Source organism: Coturnix japonica, chromosome 10 (genome assembly GCF_001577835.2).
Source record: "Coturnix japonica isolate 7356 chromosome 10, Coturnix japonica 2.1, whole genome shotgun sequence".
Lineage (NCBI taxonomy): Eukaryota > Metazoa > Chordata > Aves > Galliformes > Phasianidae > Coturnix > Coturnix japonica.
The window spans coordinates 8,016,954-8,031,300 of record NC_029525.1 but is presented as its reverse complement, the minus strand read 5'-3'; the positions used below and the strand labels follow the sequence as shown (position 1 = coordinate 8,031,300).

Below are 14,347 nucleotides of genomic sequence, written 5' to 3'. Positions count from 1 at the left end.
TTAGCAGGAATTAGCTCCGGACACGTGTGCTCAGGTTTCACAGAGCTGAAGCCTCACGAGGATGGCATGTTTTGCATATCTGTGTTTATCACTGAAGCTTATCTGAGGATTTTCTTTGGGTTACATATAGTCAGGGGAATTTTCCCTTTGCAAATTCAGTTCTGAAACCAAATGGCTGTTTTTGTATGAGGATACATAGAAGGAAGGCATCATTATTACTCGCATCCCTCACCAGAATAATGAAACAGACCTCCTGAGAGCCATCTTGACCACTGCAAGATTTGTTCCAAAGTCTTTTCCATTTCTGCTTTCCTAAAATAAAAGGTTGCACTTGGAATGAACTGCACCACGGGCAGTCAATGCTACTGCCGTTAAGCCTATATGACAGACTCCTTGAGGACAGGAAGTGACCCCAGGATGTTCCTCTTGATGTGATAAGTTCCACAACATGTAAAGACAATAAACAAGATAAAAGCATGAAACCAGGTGATCTCCTTTAGCATTACCCCCTGAAGGCTGTAAGACACTCTTCGTGCTTCTTGGGTGAGTTACACTGCCGTGAAAGTATTAACGTCATGCTTATCCTTTCAGTTTAAGGCTAGAACAAGAAAACCATCATTCTTAATCTAGGCTCTCCTCTTCTTTCCAGTACATCTTCAGGACTTTTCTCTCATCAGTACAGGACAGCAGGACACCAACCCTTAGCAGACAATATTTATGCAGATCTCATACTGAGGAGGAAGAGAATCAAAATGAAAATCCACCTGGTTGTGCTCTGTATCCTGTCACACAAAATTATCTTCTTTTGCTGTCCTTGTTGTGAGATTTGGCACTTATTTTCATTAATTTTCATTAGGGTACACCGATGTCTTTGTGGTTTAACAGTTCATCCTCTAAGTTAAAGAAAAGGCTGGATAAACACTGGTCACTCCTTATGGCAGCATTTTAGGGAACTCAGCAGGTGGCCCCGTTAACGTGGATGGATGCCTAACAGTGTGTGTCTTTTTTGCACCTCCTGTTCCATTTAGTGCCATGCACATCCTGCCTGGGTGCTTGGCCTCATGCTGCAGGTGAGCAGCACAGAGCAGATCACCCAGAGGATACACTGCAGTCCAGATCAGGCTTCATCTTAAAGGAAAGGAGTCATAGATCACAGCTGAGGCATGCAGCGACATGTGCTTCTTCCTACCAGTAAACCCCCGATCAGATGCACAAAGACTTGTTAAGAAATGGGGAGCGTGATGAATCCCAGCTGCACAGCATTGACCAGCATTCATTTTTTCCTTCAGGCAGGAGTTTTCCATCCAGAATCTGGGTTGGCCATCTCCCCAGGAGCTGCTCTCCTCCAGAGACATCTTAAAAAGAAATAAAGGCTTTCACACAGTTCTGTAACTGTAAAATCTTCTTTAGTTTTTTTCTTATTTAATATAACCGGGCAAACAGTAGAGCATTGTTTTAAACCCAGAGTAAATGGAGAAGCTTCTAGTTTCATTGCTCTCCTTTGGGAAAAAGCTTCTCTTTTTAAGTATTCACATCTTCTGCCTTTTCAGTTTCAGCTTTACTGTTAAGTACTCCTCTAGCACTTTCAGCCTGAGAACAAGCCATCGCTTTATCCCTGGATTGACAGCACTGACATATTCAGTTTGGATTTTGCTTGTAAAGGTACACATAGAGGCAGTGTGTGCGTGGGCAGCTGCTTCAGTATAACGGCCTTCATCTGCTCTTGGTTGAAGGAAGAAAACTGAGCTAAAAGGAATTCACCCATGGGCTCCTCAGCCAGGATCAGCAGAGAACTTCTCTTTTTTTAACTGCAATCCCATTGGTTCATTTATCACTGTTCCACTGAACTAACTCATTAAAGATGCTACCAGTACCAAGAGCATAATTAAACAGCAAATAGGTTTGGTTTTTGCACAGAGGACTGTGTGGTACAAACATCCAGGAATCCTTAAACATTCAGTAGAAGGGAGGGGGGGAAAAGCACTTAAAATGAGTTACAATAAAGCAAACCAGGCCCCACTCAGACACTGATAGTATCAACAGTTCTTACTTGGAAAGGAAGGCCACCCTCAGGTCTTGAGGACTTGCAAAGGCAAAATTCCCATCTGGTACTGCGCTTTTGTTCTAAAGCTCCAACACAAAACATCAGCTCCTTGGAGCCGAGTGAAATAAAACTTTCTGCTTCAAATGGCAATGAAATTCTCGTGCAGTTTATGAGGGCAGAGCAGGGGCTGATGTCCTGTCACCTATTATGGTAAAGGCAGCGTGAGGGCTGAAGGTTGGTGGAGCCGTGCAAAGCACCCCGTCCTGCAGGCAGAGTGGGAGCGTGCTGCGAGTGGAACATCCAGGGAAATGGCAGAGAGCAAAGGGGTCCTGCATATGGGAATGGGCAGATTAACCTTCACTCTCGAGTATTCCCACACTAGTAATAGAAGTTTGGGGCTGCACTTATGTGCTTTAGCAAACCTAGGCCTTCATGATCCTGTTGGAAAGCTTTTGTAAATATACATGTACAAGAAGCACACAGACACCTTATAAGCAGCAGCTCTGACACATACAAAGTACTACCACTAAGCATGGCTGGAGACAAAGGCTTAAAAGAATATTACTGCCATAACTGACTTGCACACCTGCAGAGTATTCTGTATGAAAAAGTGCTTTTTCTAAATGAAAAGCCATGGGATAAACTGCAGACCTGAGCAGTATGGAAGATGGAGCTGCTGGTTCATTCCTGCAGAGCCACCACTGTGCCCTCCCCATCTCCCCAGGGAGCCCAGCTGGTCAGCAGCAGCCCCGAACCTCCTGCACTCACAGCTCCTTGTTCTTGGATCTTTGCTCACCTTGACCTTGTTTAGCAAAGTGCTTTCCCTTCCCCCACACCTTCCTTCGGCCTTGTCCTATGCTGCAGAGCAACGCCATCTTTAGTTTCATGGCACCCTTGGACCAGCTGTCCCGATTCTTTGCTTTCTCACGGAATTTTGTACATCCCCAGAGCATGGATGTGGTTATTTTTCATGCCAATCTCAATATATCGCAGCCAGAAATAGAAGTAGTCCGTATTAAAGGCAAAGGGGTGCGTCTCTGGAAAAGGAGCAGTTACTGCAACAAGAAAACTTCTCAAGCACTGAAATAAACGTGCAGAATTTTCTTCCTGAGCACATAAGAGGGGGATAGAGAAATCAGTGAAGCTGTACCAGCAGTGCAGCACACGTGTACAGCACAAGGGGCTTGTTTAATACTTAGTAATGATACTGCCAAGCCTTGCTCTACTGCAACGCATTACCATATTCCTACTGAGAACTGCTGGCTCCTGTGCGACGGCTGGGGAAGGACCACAAAGCATCTGAGCCATGGATGCACAACAAGACTTATTATCTTATTATATATCCCATTAGCCAGGAGTAATAAATGTGGTAATTACTAACCACAGATCCCACAGAAGCCCAAATGCCTCCATAGCCCTCATCTCACCCTTCACTACAAGCAGGGTGTGTGAAGGAACACGCAAAAAAGAACTTACTGTTCATTATGTGCCTATCTCCTGTCTATGCAAAAAGCAGTTGCTAAGAACGCATCAAAGAACTTACTACTGTGCTGTTGGGAAAATCACACAGCTTGACATGCAAACAAGAATAATTTCTATAGGGATAATGAATTGTATAACTGGAGTGTTACGCAGTCACCAAAATACAGTTCACCACTTTTGATGTACTTTGCACTCGCTATCAAACAGCAGCAATGCTGAAAGACTTTAAATGTTTAGAAAATACAGTGATCGATGTATCAAAACCTTTCTCAGTTGTATAGCGAAGCTTAAAAACCAATACTTTATTATCGCTGCTGGCAGACAGACCTACTCATCACCACAAGACCTGAGCAATTCCAGATAAGAGAGGAGCCATGTTTGCTGCCTGTGTGTGTAGCAGGGGTGCTGCATGAGCACTCTGCCTCACTTACACACCAACTGCCTGAAGCCAGCCAGGTGTTTGCTGCTCCAGCACAGCTGTGTGCATGTTACAAAACAGGAGGTGCAAAATTTAAACAGAGCATTTGAAAGTCAGCCTACAAGGATACTGGTGCGGCAGCTACATAGCCTGTCCTAGACATGGCTTCTGACGCAGGTTACTAGACTAACAAAATTCAGGGCTTTGGCAGCCGCTTTCAGAGCTGTGACCTGGTCACCTGCACACAGCTGGACTTCCTTTGCCAGCTGGTTTTAGACACAGGATGTGTTTCAGTTCATGCCCAATGAGGGCAGCAGGCAGAGTGCTTAGCAGTGCTGTCAGAGCTGATCATAGAATGGCTGGGGTTGGAAGGGACCCCAAGGATCATCAAGTTACACAGGCAGGGCCACCAACCTCCAGATCCAGCTCTACACCAGGTGTCCCAGGGCCCCATCCTACCTGGTCTTGAACACTTCCAGGGACAGAGCATCCACCTCTCCGGGCAGCCTGTTCCAGCACCTCGCCACTCTCTGTGAAGAACTTCCCCAATATCCAACCTAAACCTTCTCTCCCTGAGCTTAAAACAATTCTTTGTCCTATCACTGCCAGTCCTTGTAAAAAGTTGATGAAAGCAGCAGCTGAGCTGCTCCTCTCCGGCTGCAGCTGGGTGTGGGGCTGGGGCACTGCAGCAGCTCTAACCCACCGAAGGATCTCCTCAGCTCCTGTGCCAGGTGCTGCAGGCACTGTGGTAACCTTGGATTAACAAAGTATTTTCAAAATACAAGCCAGCAGCTGAAATAAGATCATATTTGAGCATCTCTGATTCCTGTGCTCCCAGGAAGCTTTGCTTCCAGTGCTCCCAGTGCTTCTTTGCAATGACTGCTGTTTGTATGAGGTATCAAGATGAAAAAGTGGGATTGTTTTGTTTGGTTGTTTTTTTTCCCCCTCCATTCAATTACATTCCATCTGTCTGGAGCTGTTGCTGCCATTTTCAGCCTGACTTCTGAAGCTGGGATACCAGCACTTCCCCCTGGGGTTGTGCAATTACCAGTCCCCCACCTCCTGTTCCCCCCGCAGAAATGAGCAGCCCTCTTATGTACATAGTAACCATTTAGAAGTGTTAAAAGTTTGAGCGCTGGGCCCCCTGTGCTTACACGTGTTTAAATTGGCCCTCCCTGAATGCTGATGTATTCCATCTGGTCTATCGGATTTCTTGGCTTAAAGTTACTGGAAACACTGAATGTTTCTCCTGCAGATCCTGTAGCTGTCCAAGAGCAACACACACACTTACAGCAGCTCCGCTGGTCGCTCAGTACTAAAATGCTGTGGGAGAAGTTCTTTTCCTGCCTTTTTTTCTGCCTGATCTGAGAGCTATTTTGAAATCCTAAGTTCTGCCTTCCACTTTGACTCATCTGTTTCATAGTGTGAATGATACACAAAGGATAAGTACAATACACGCGTTTGCTGCTAGCATGTATAGCATTTTATACCACTAAACGTTTTATACAATGGCTGCAAATCAAGCAACAGAGGCTTTTCTTGTTTGCTCTTACATGTTCTCCTTTCTAAACCCACACGAGCTTTCTCTTGCCCATAGAAGCCAAATGAAACTTCCTGCCCTTATTTTCAGCAGAGGTTACCCATGCTTTGTAAGCCATTTATCTCCAGATAAAGAGACATTACAGGTAACCACAACAAGCTGTCAGCCCAAAACATCAACAACAGCAGCAACATTTAAGCAGACACAGAGATGCCTGCTGCTTATTTTACTCCTGGAAGGAGCGTTATGGAGTCATCCTGACCTAAAGAGTCCAACCACTAAGCCACATCTTATGATACATTCCATGCAATGCCACAACTTTTGATGCTGTTGCTCCATTCATTCCCATCATCGCACCCAAACTCTACAGTTTCTGGGGCAGGTGCACACATACAACATGAGGATACACAGATAGCACATGAAGCATTCAAGCCCTGAAAACAGTGAGTTCCTTTTGTGCACAGCTGTGCCCAACCGCACTGCACTTCCCACATTGCAGCTCTATCAGACAGTAGTGGATCAGAGGCCATGCCGGTCCCTTGGCTCTGCCCGCCAGCAGCTGGATGGGTGCCCACATTTCCGTCAGCTTTGCTGACTCCTTGAAGGCTGCCTCCTGCTGCAGAGGCTGCAATGCACTTAAAAAACAAAAAATGAGGATTCAGGAGTATTAAAAATAATTCAGCTTCCTCATCATCTTCGTTCTCCTGCAGACTTCCCTCTTTTTCAGTTCAAGATGCAGCCCTTCAGTAACTTGCAGCACAGCTGTAGGGGCCTGTCCTGATTCACATCACCTCCCAGCCCTCAGCAGCCCTGCTCACCTCCATGGGGCCTGTGTGGGTCCAGCAGCACAGCTCCTACAGCCAGCAGTACAGCTCAGAGTCAGGTGCGCCCAGTTCCAAAGGGAGGTAACACACAGCTGCAGGCGTCGTTGCTTCAGGTGAGGCAGAGTTGCCATTCAGCTAATTGATGAATTAGCACAAAAGCTGTAACAGGCAGTTCAGTAACAGCTCCTGGTGTCAGATACACAATCTGACCTCCACAGGTGGGGCAAAACTGCTTCATATCCCTGCTCTTCAAGCAAGCTAATAGAACTTTTTAAAATGGCCCTTGGCAAACTCCACAGGAACTCTGCAGACCAGCTCCTGCTCAGTAGATCTTTACCTGTGAATGAACACTCCCTCCAGAGTTCAAGGCAATGTCACTTCAGCCTTTTGCCAGGGGTGAAAATGTCTCGGCTGCAGAACTTTATTAAGGCTTTGGCGTAGAGGTGGCGAATTGGATTCATCTGCTTGGGGTGGTCGTTTCCACATCCTCATTTCCACATAATCAGATATGTCCTCAGCCGTGCATAGCGGGGGCAGGTGCTACGTCTGCTGTCACTTATGTAATGGCTGGATGGATATGTACACAGAAATGCAGTCGCTGAGCATTTAATTCCAGCCATTTTGTGCTTGGCGCAGCCATCTGGAATTGTATTATTTTGAGAATATTACAGATGCTCTCACTTCTTCATCTCAAAAACTCTTAAAATTCTTACAAAAATCTTATCTCCCCTCCCTACAGCTGCCAAACTCTTTTCACACTGCTGCCATGAGGCAGTCCTGTTATCCAGTAACCCTGTCACTGGGGTCAGTGCATGCGAGGCATCCCTGTGAGGAGCAGATGGTGGTGCAGTGAGTTGGGCTCAGCGCTGCTCTGCTGGGCTGGGTACAGGCAGCCCCCAGCCTGGTGCTGGTCAGGCCCCGGTGACCCTGCCATGAAAATACAGGTCTGTGGAGCTGAGCAGAAAGGCGCTGAGGGGTCAATCCCTTTGCAAGGCCTTTAGGTGAATTAAACAGGGAGAAAAATAAACCTGAGGCAGAATCAGTCCTTATTTAAATGAAAACTAAGACACCCAAATTACTGTAATGGAGGTTAACCACTACCCAGCAAAGCACTGTGCTGGGAGGTTGGGTTTTCTTTTTCAGGTTTGGTGTAATGTTCCTGAATGCTAATAGCATCTATAACGCTGTTGCTGATTTATTTTGCTGTGTGAAAGAAAGCAGAAAATAGAAGCTCTGTCTGTAGGAGGCAAAGATGTTTAAAGAGAAACGTATTGCAGGAAGAGTCCCACTGTAAACCTGCAGTCCTCAGGAGAGCTAGGATTTCATGTGGCAAACCTCTTGCTGTCCAAAGAGCACTGTCTAAACGCTCCTTGAGCTCCAACAGCTCAGAGCTGTGCCAGCTGCCCTGGGGATCCATTCCATACCCACTGCATAATTATTTGCAGGTTCTGATCAGAACAGATACCGGGCAACCGCATCCACTTAATTAATAGCAAACGCTTGCAAACAGACACTAATATTAATCTTCCATTTTCCTTTGTCAAATGCACATAATTATTCATCACGGATACTATTTATATTCCAAGATGCTGCAAAGTGAAAGAATGCTCTCATCCTGCCTTTATCATTTCTAGATTAAATCACCGTTTTTCTATTTCTTCCAGTCAGCAGACCGGGCCCACAATTTGCTCTCCCAATGACAGGCCATTCTTTTAAGCGCATTGAATTATGTTTTCCAGGTGGTGGCTCAGCTGAAATTAAATGGCATTCTTTTGTATAGCTCACTAGTACAGCTACAGTGCACCAGGAACGATGACAACTTCAACGTGACATTCTAGTGAACTTGGAAAACAGAATTTAAACAGGATGAGGGGCTAGGACAAGGGGGAATGGTTTCAAACTAAAAGAGTGGAGATTTACATTGGATATAAGGAGGATTACAATGAGAGTGGTGAGGACCTGGCACAGATTGCCCAGGGAGGTGATGAGTGCCCCAACCCTGGAGCAACCCAAGGTCGGGTTGGAGGAGATCTATCAGCTGCAGGTGTCCCTGTTCAGTGCAGGGGAATTGAGCAAGATGGTCTTTAAGGGTCCCTTCCAACTCAGACAAATCTATGATTCAAAGGCTGTTTAAATGCACATAAGTACTGCAGCCTCATGTGACAAAGTAGAAAGCACTGAGAGGAAGAAGAGGCTGTGGTGAACCACAACAGTTGTGAGGGCCATGTAGAACACCAGTACATAGATATAAAACCCTGGACTTCCCACAGCCACTGGCAGATCCCCGCTGCACAACTGAATTACAGCACTGCTGTCGCAGGCACTGCCAATGTGCTAATGGCTGGAAAAGGCCTCGTGAGCTCAGCCAAAAACCCACTTGGGCTCCAAAATCAAATCAGCACTGTTAGCTTTTAATTCTTTTTTTTAATATTTCAGCATTCAGGTTCCCCAGCAGCTGGCAAAGGGCCCAACTGCTCTGTGCCTCACATCAGACCAAGGTCCCCAAGCTACACACATGCTCATCAATGACAATGTGCCCTTGGAGCCAACGGGAACTCCACTACACAGTACTAAACTGGGGCCTATTTCAGATGAAATCTTTTCATTTCCTCTATTTTGTCCACACAGGGTCTGTTAAAAACAAACAACTTTAAGATAAAAAGCAGGGAAAGCTCAAATTAATCTCTACCAGTAATTACCATAGGATGGCTGGGGTTAGAAGGGACCTCACAGATCATCTAGTTCCAACCCCCTGCTATGGGGAGGGCTGCCAACCACTACATCAGCACTACATCAGGTGGCCCATAGCCCCACGCAGCCCAGCCTTGAACACCTGCAGGGATGGGGCATCCACAGCCTCACCACTCTCCTCTGTGAAAAACTTCCCCGAACACCTATTCTTGTATTTATTGATGAATGTACAGAAAGCAGCTGAAGTATTTTCAGCTGGCAGGAATCACACGAGGGAAAAAAAATAATCACAGCCTAGAGTTTTGCAAGTCGATAGCAAGTTAGAACGGCACAATTACTGGAGATGCAGCAAACCAAATGCACGTTTGTGACTGCCACAGTAGCCCTCATGGGCAGTGCTCAGTCTGACCGTGGAGCAACAGTGCCTCCCAAAGGCAAGAGGTAAAATTCCCTCCGGTTTGAGTAAATATTTGCGATTATTTTGTTCTTATTTAGCTCCATAGGCACAACATCTCAAGAGATCTCTCTGCCAAGCAAGCTTTAACACTGAACTACTGCCTAGAAAAAGCTTTGCTAGTGAACCAATGGCTAGCAACGACCTGGCCTAGGTATCCCCAACCTGGACATCCAGTTTTTCAGTGACAGCAAGACCTGAAACATAGTTAATGCTTAAACAAACGGGTGCTGCTTTTTTTACCTGATCGTAAAAATGATTCGCCAAGTAAAACCGACATTTTCCCTCTTTTCTGCTATTCTGAAACAGGTCCTGACTGCTTCAGTTCCAAGAACCTTGCACTGCAAGCCCAGAAAAAGATCCTGAGTAAAATGGCAACCAAAACCATGGCGAACATGCTCATCGATGACACAAGCAGTGAAATCTTCGATGAGCTGTATAAGGTAACAAAGGAACACACCAGAAACAAAAAGGAAGCCCACAAAATTATGAAAGACCTGATTAAAGTGGCAATAAAAATTGGGATCCTCTATCGAAATAATCAGTTCAACCACGAAGAGATGGAAATTGTAGACAAGTTCCGGAAGAAGCTGAACCAAACTGCCATGACAATTGTCAGTTTCTATGAGGTGGAATACACGTTTGACAGAAATGTTCTTGCAGAACTTCTGAATGAGTGTAAAGACCTTGTGCATGAACTCGTAGATCGGCACCTGACCCCGAAATCCCATGGGCGCATCAACCACGTCTTCAATCACTTTGCGGATGTGGAGTTTCTAACTGCCCTGTACAGTCTTGATGGGGATTGTCGGCCATACCTCAAAAAGATCTGTGATGGCATCAACAAACTACTTGATGAGAAGATCCTTTGAAACTGTGCTCAGAAGCAAGAAAGCAGCCAAAAACTTCTGTCTAGAACTGGCCATCCTTCATGGGTCATGGTGAGCATCAGAGCCTCCTTCCTGCTCTTCTCACTGCAGTCTCCAGTAGGAGCCAGAAAGTGCTCACTTGGCTCACGATGAAGGGGAAAACCCTAAACCAGAAAGCTATTGATTTTAATGTTTCATTCACAGATAACTTGAGTCTTTCCCAAGGTGTGGCATGAAAAAAACCGCTGATATATATTGTTCAGAAATAGATTGCTGTACATCATGATCTCACTAGCTTTGTGTTCAAGGCTGAACACATGAAAAGAAAGTAAGCTCAAACGCATGGCTGTGTTAAAATAGGTGATGGCAACAGAGCAATGCATGGAATTTAGCCAGGCTGCCCTGGGTGTGTATGTTGTTATTATTCCAGCAGTAAGTGAAAAGGCTTAGATGCATTAAGCTCTTTCCTTTTAAAATGATCGGGAATCAGTGTGAGAACACACCTCTGGATTCACATGGTACTGAAGTCTTTTTAGGGATAACAAACAATACAAACAAGTAAATCAGAAGAAAATTTGAAGAGCCGCTCTATAAAACAGTATTTTCATTAGAAATTTTTGGCTTATACCCACTCATTAAAAAGTTGCATTTGAATTTTGCAGAACAGCTCAGTGATTGAAGCTCAAAGGCAATCAGAAAAAACAGATGAAGTAGTACCTTAGTTCTCCCTGCCTCAGGTGCTGTGTGTTTGATAACATTGGATGAGTTTAGGCTGGATGTTATGCTGCTCTTTGCACTCGTACTGTTCTGTCAGTCAGAGCAAAATATTCCTTGCACTTTGGAAGAGTGTAAGTAACAAGTAACCACTTGCTCTACAAAGCAACATTAACATCTCAAATCCTCAATAGATACCATTCAGCCTCAGTAAAGCTCACATTTTAATGTGTCTGCAGTATTAATTTGTACTAACAGTGACAAAGAAAAAACCCATCTGCTATGCTCACAGTGCCATCTGAACGCAGTATATGCACAATATATGCACAGCCCTTTGATGAGAACACTACTAACTCTGGTGAGCTTCATAAACAACCCATGGGTTAAGAGTGTTCTCCTTTTTTTTAAGCAAAATACACTGATGGCCTGAAACAAAAAAATGTTTTGCATAGAAACACTGGTTTCTGTCAAGTTTTGCTATGATTAAGAGAAGCAGAGTAGATAAGGCAGTTTGCTGCTTGCCGAATCTTACAACCAGGTTGATGCTGCTGGCTGACCCTACATAAGGGAAGGATGTGCAAAAATCTCTCTGTGCCCCATCTCTTATCTTCTAGGCTCACCTCAGTTTGCCAAGGCTTCATTCAGGGCTTCTCCTTCCTCATGACACAGGGAGCAGACAATCCCATATATTCGAAAGCCATTCCTCTCTAAGAGCTTCCAAGCACTGTCACCTACCATTTTAAGACAAAAGAAAATGGTGTTCCCATTTAAACTCTTCAGTACAGAGGTAAATTCTATTCTTATTCTTCTGCCTTTTCTCACCCTGAGAATAACCACTGAACTTCCCTTCATACAGTTGAGAACACCCATACCTAGACTATGTATTCGCTGCAGTTAGAAGTGTCCATTCCCAAAAGAATGCATTTTGAAGCAAGGGAAAATGGCAGCACAAAACATTACCAGAGCAGTTTGATAATGATGTAATTTTCCGTCATGTTCCCCTACAACCATATATAGTATATTTAGTAGCAGTGAATGGAGACTATTCCTTTACAGCACAGCACTATAATGAGACATGAACTTTTGGGATTGTAAGTCTATTAAGAGTTGCCTTACAAGGTTGCAAGTTTCAACATTTGCAGAGCCATATTTACACACACCATTAGCTGCTTTCTTTCTTAGAGCACGGATCTGTCAACCAATGCTTCTGAACAGTAGTTATTATATCCAACACTCCTGTTCCAGTGCACAGGTCACATCTGCGTGTTTGTTTCTCTTGTGGCAAATATGTAAGTTTGGTTTGGTTGGATTTTTTAAGTCAGAGCAAAAGATTTTTCAACACTGAAGATGTCCAAAACAAAAGGGATATCTCCTGTATCGTGACTTCATTCTTGTGTGTTGCAAGTACCAATATTCCAGATTCTGATATTTTAGATGAGCCAGCTAAACATCTGCCATCTTATTTATAAATCAGAGTAGCCTTAAGGAAAGATGTTTTTGAGTATTTATCATACTTGCATATCCAGTATATTCATTGTTTACTTTTGTACTAGTAGCTTGGTATGTAACAACATTGCTAAGTACTGGCAATGTTCAGGTCATCTTCAGTATATGATGTATTATCATATTTGTGGATTAAAAATGTGTGATTACTGCCTCTTTTTTCTTTCATTTGATTTCTTTGTTCTACTACCCAATGTAAACTGAAATTAAACAGCAAGAGGAGGGAATCTGTTTAATCTTGTCATCTTCAATGTTTGCAACTGCAATGCTATTTGAAAACCATATTTTGTGAATGCAGGAGGAAGGCAGATGGACAAATCAGGTGTTTAAAAGAAAACTGGAAAGCAGCAACAAAGGAAATCCCTGTTTTTCATACTTGTACATCGTTAGCACATGAGCCAACGATGATACTGCACCATCTGTTCTGCAGAGTGGTTCAGGGGCTTTCAGCCTAAGAACCTCCCTGCAAACCACACAGAAGACCTGCCTTCTGGGCCCAGTCTCATCTCAGGTACAGCCAAGAAGATACCTCTGTGCCAGGGCCAGAGCAGCTGTAACATGCTTAAGACTTACTCTTTAGCAAGCATGTCTTGCAACTATTTCATCATTTCATTTAGTTCCTGTTTAGCTACATGCGATTTAGGTTAGAAGATGTTCCTGGCACAATTCAAATCCCAACCCTAAACATGTAGATGCAAGAACTTACCTGAATTCTGTAACAGCAAGCATATGTTCTTCTTTCCTTATTCCCCCCCAAAAAACACACTGTCAGCAGTTCAGGACTTGCAAGCTAGCTGGCACAAATAGAGAAAAGTTAATGGAAATCTTATTAAGTGGTACTTTAAGTTACACTTCCAGTAAAACATTGCCCTTAGGTTAACTTTATTAGTCATACCATGGCAGGACTTGATATTCTCTGCTTTATCACTGCCAACTTTATAACATAGAGACATTAACACAGAAGAAATCCTCAGGAGTGACTGCATTTGCCATCCTAGTGAAGTTGCAGAGGTACCACAGAACAGAACATTGCACTGGACTTGTGATCTTGGTGTTGGAGAAACACACTCATAGAAAGGCAAACAAACAAATGACCCTGAAAAGACCAAAAGGTAAAACACAACTTCCTCACATCACGGCAACAGAACTGCAAGAGCGAGCAAGCTGATAAAAACAGGAAAAATACTGATCCTATGAAACTTCTCTGTTGACTTGATTTTGCCCTGAACTCTAAGATGCTCATAGCACACCACAGTGAACCAGTGAAGCCTCCTGGTACCCCTCAGGTTCTCCAGAATGCTGTTGATCCACCTGTTCAGAAAGTCAATACACTCTGAGCAGCCACCAGTCGTCCCTTGAAAGTAAAACCCTTCATGCTAATTGCATCCTTCATGCTAATTACATCACACTCTCAGTTCCTTCCAGCCTACTTCTACACACCTTTCGCTTTCCCAGAAATCACATTAGCCATTCCAGACCCACTAAGTCACAAAGAAAGGAAACCAAGCCACACACATTCCCTAAGTAAAAAAATCCCTGCATTTTCCACATCTACAGTCATTAATAATTCTAGGCCAGAAGTGGACTGCACCCCCACTTTGCCAAGTGATGCAGTGGGGGTGAAGGGAAGGGCCAGAAAATACCACTTAAACTATGAACAAGGCTCCACATTGCTGCATTCTGGTGCTGTTCGCGAGGCACCAAACAAACTGATTGCTATTTAATTAAACTACAAGAAACGTAAAGGCTGTGAGAGATTAAGAAACTTATAAGCTTGGCAGTCTAGAAATAAAGACTAAGGGTACAAA

At 44.2% G+C, this 14,347-nt stretch overlaps 1 protein-coding gene across 1 annotated transcript in view; it reads left to right on the top strand.

The window, feature by feature from the left end:
- The window catches only part of TNFAIP8L3 (TNF alpha induced protein 8 like 3), a 37,461-nt gene extending 24,691 nt beyond the window's left edge, over window positions 1–12,770 (top strand). The window contains exon 2 of the mRNA XM_015872889.2: window positions 9,763–12,770. Within this exon, the coding sequence (XP_015728375.1) occupies window positions 9,763–10,325 (563 nt within the window). The 3' untranslated portion in view covers window positions 10,326–12,770. The remainder of the gene's footprint in view (window positions 1–9,762) is intronic.
- Window positions 12,771–14,347: the final 1,577 nt, after the last annotated feature.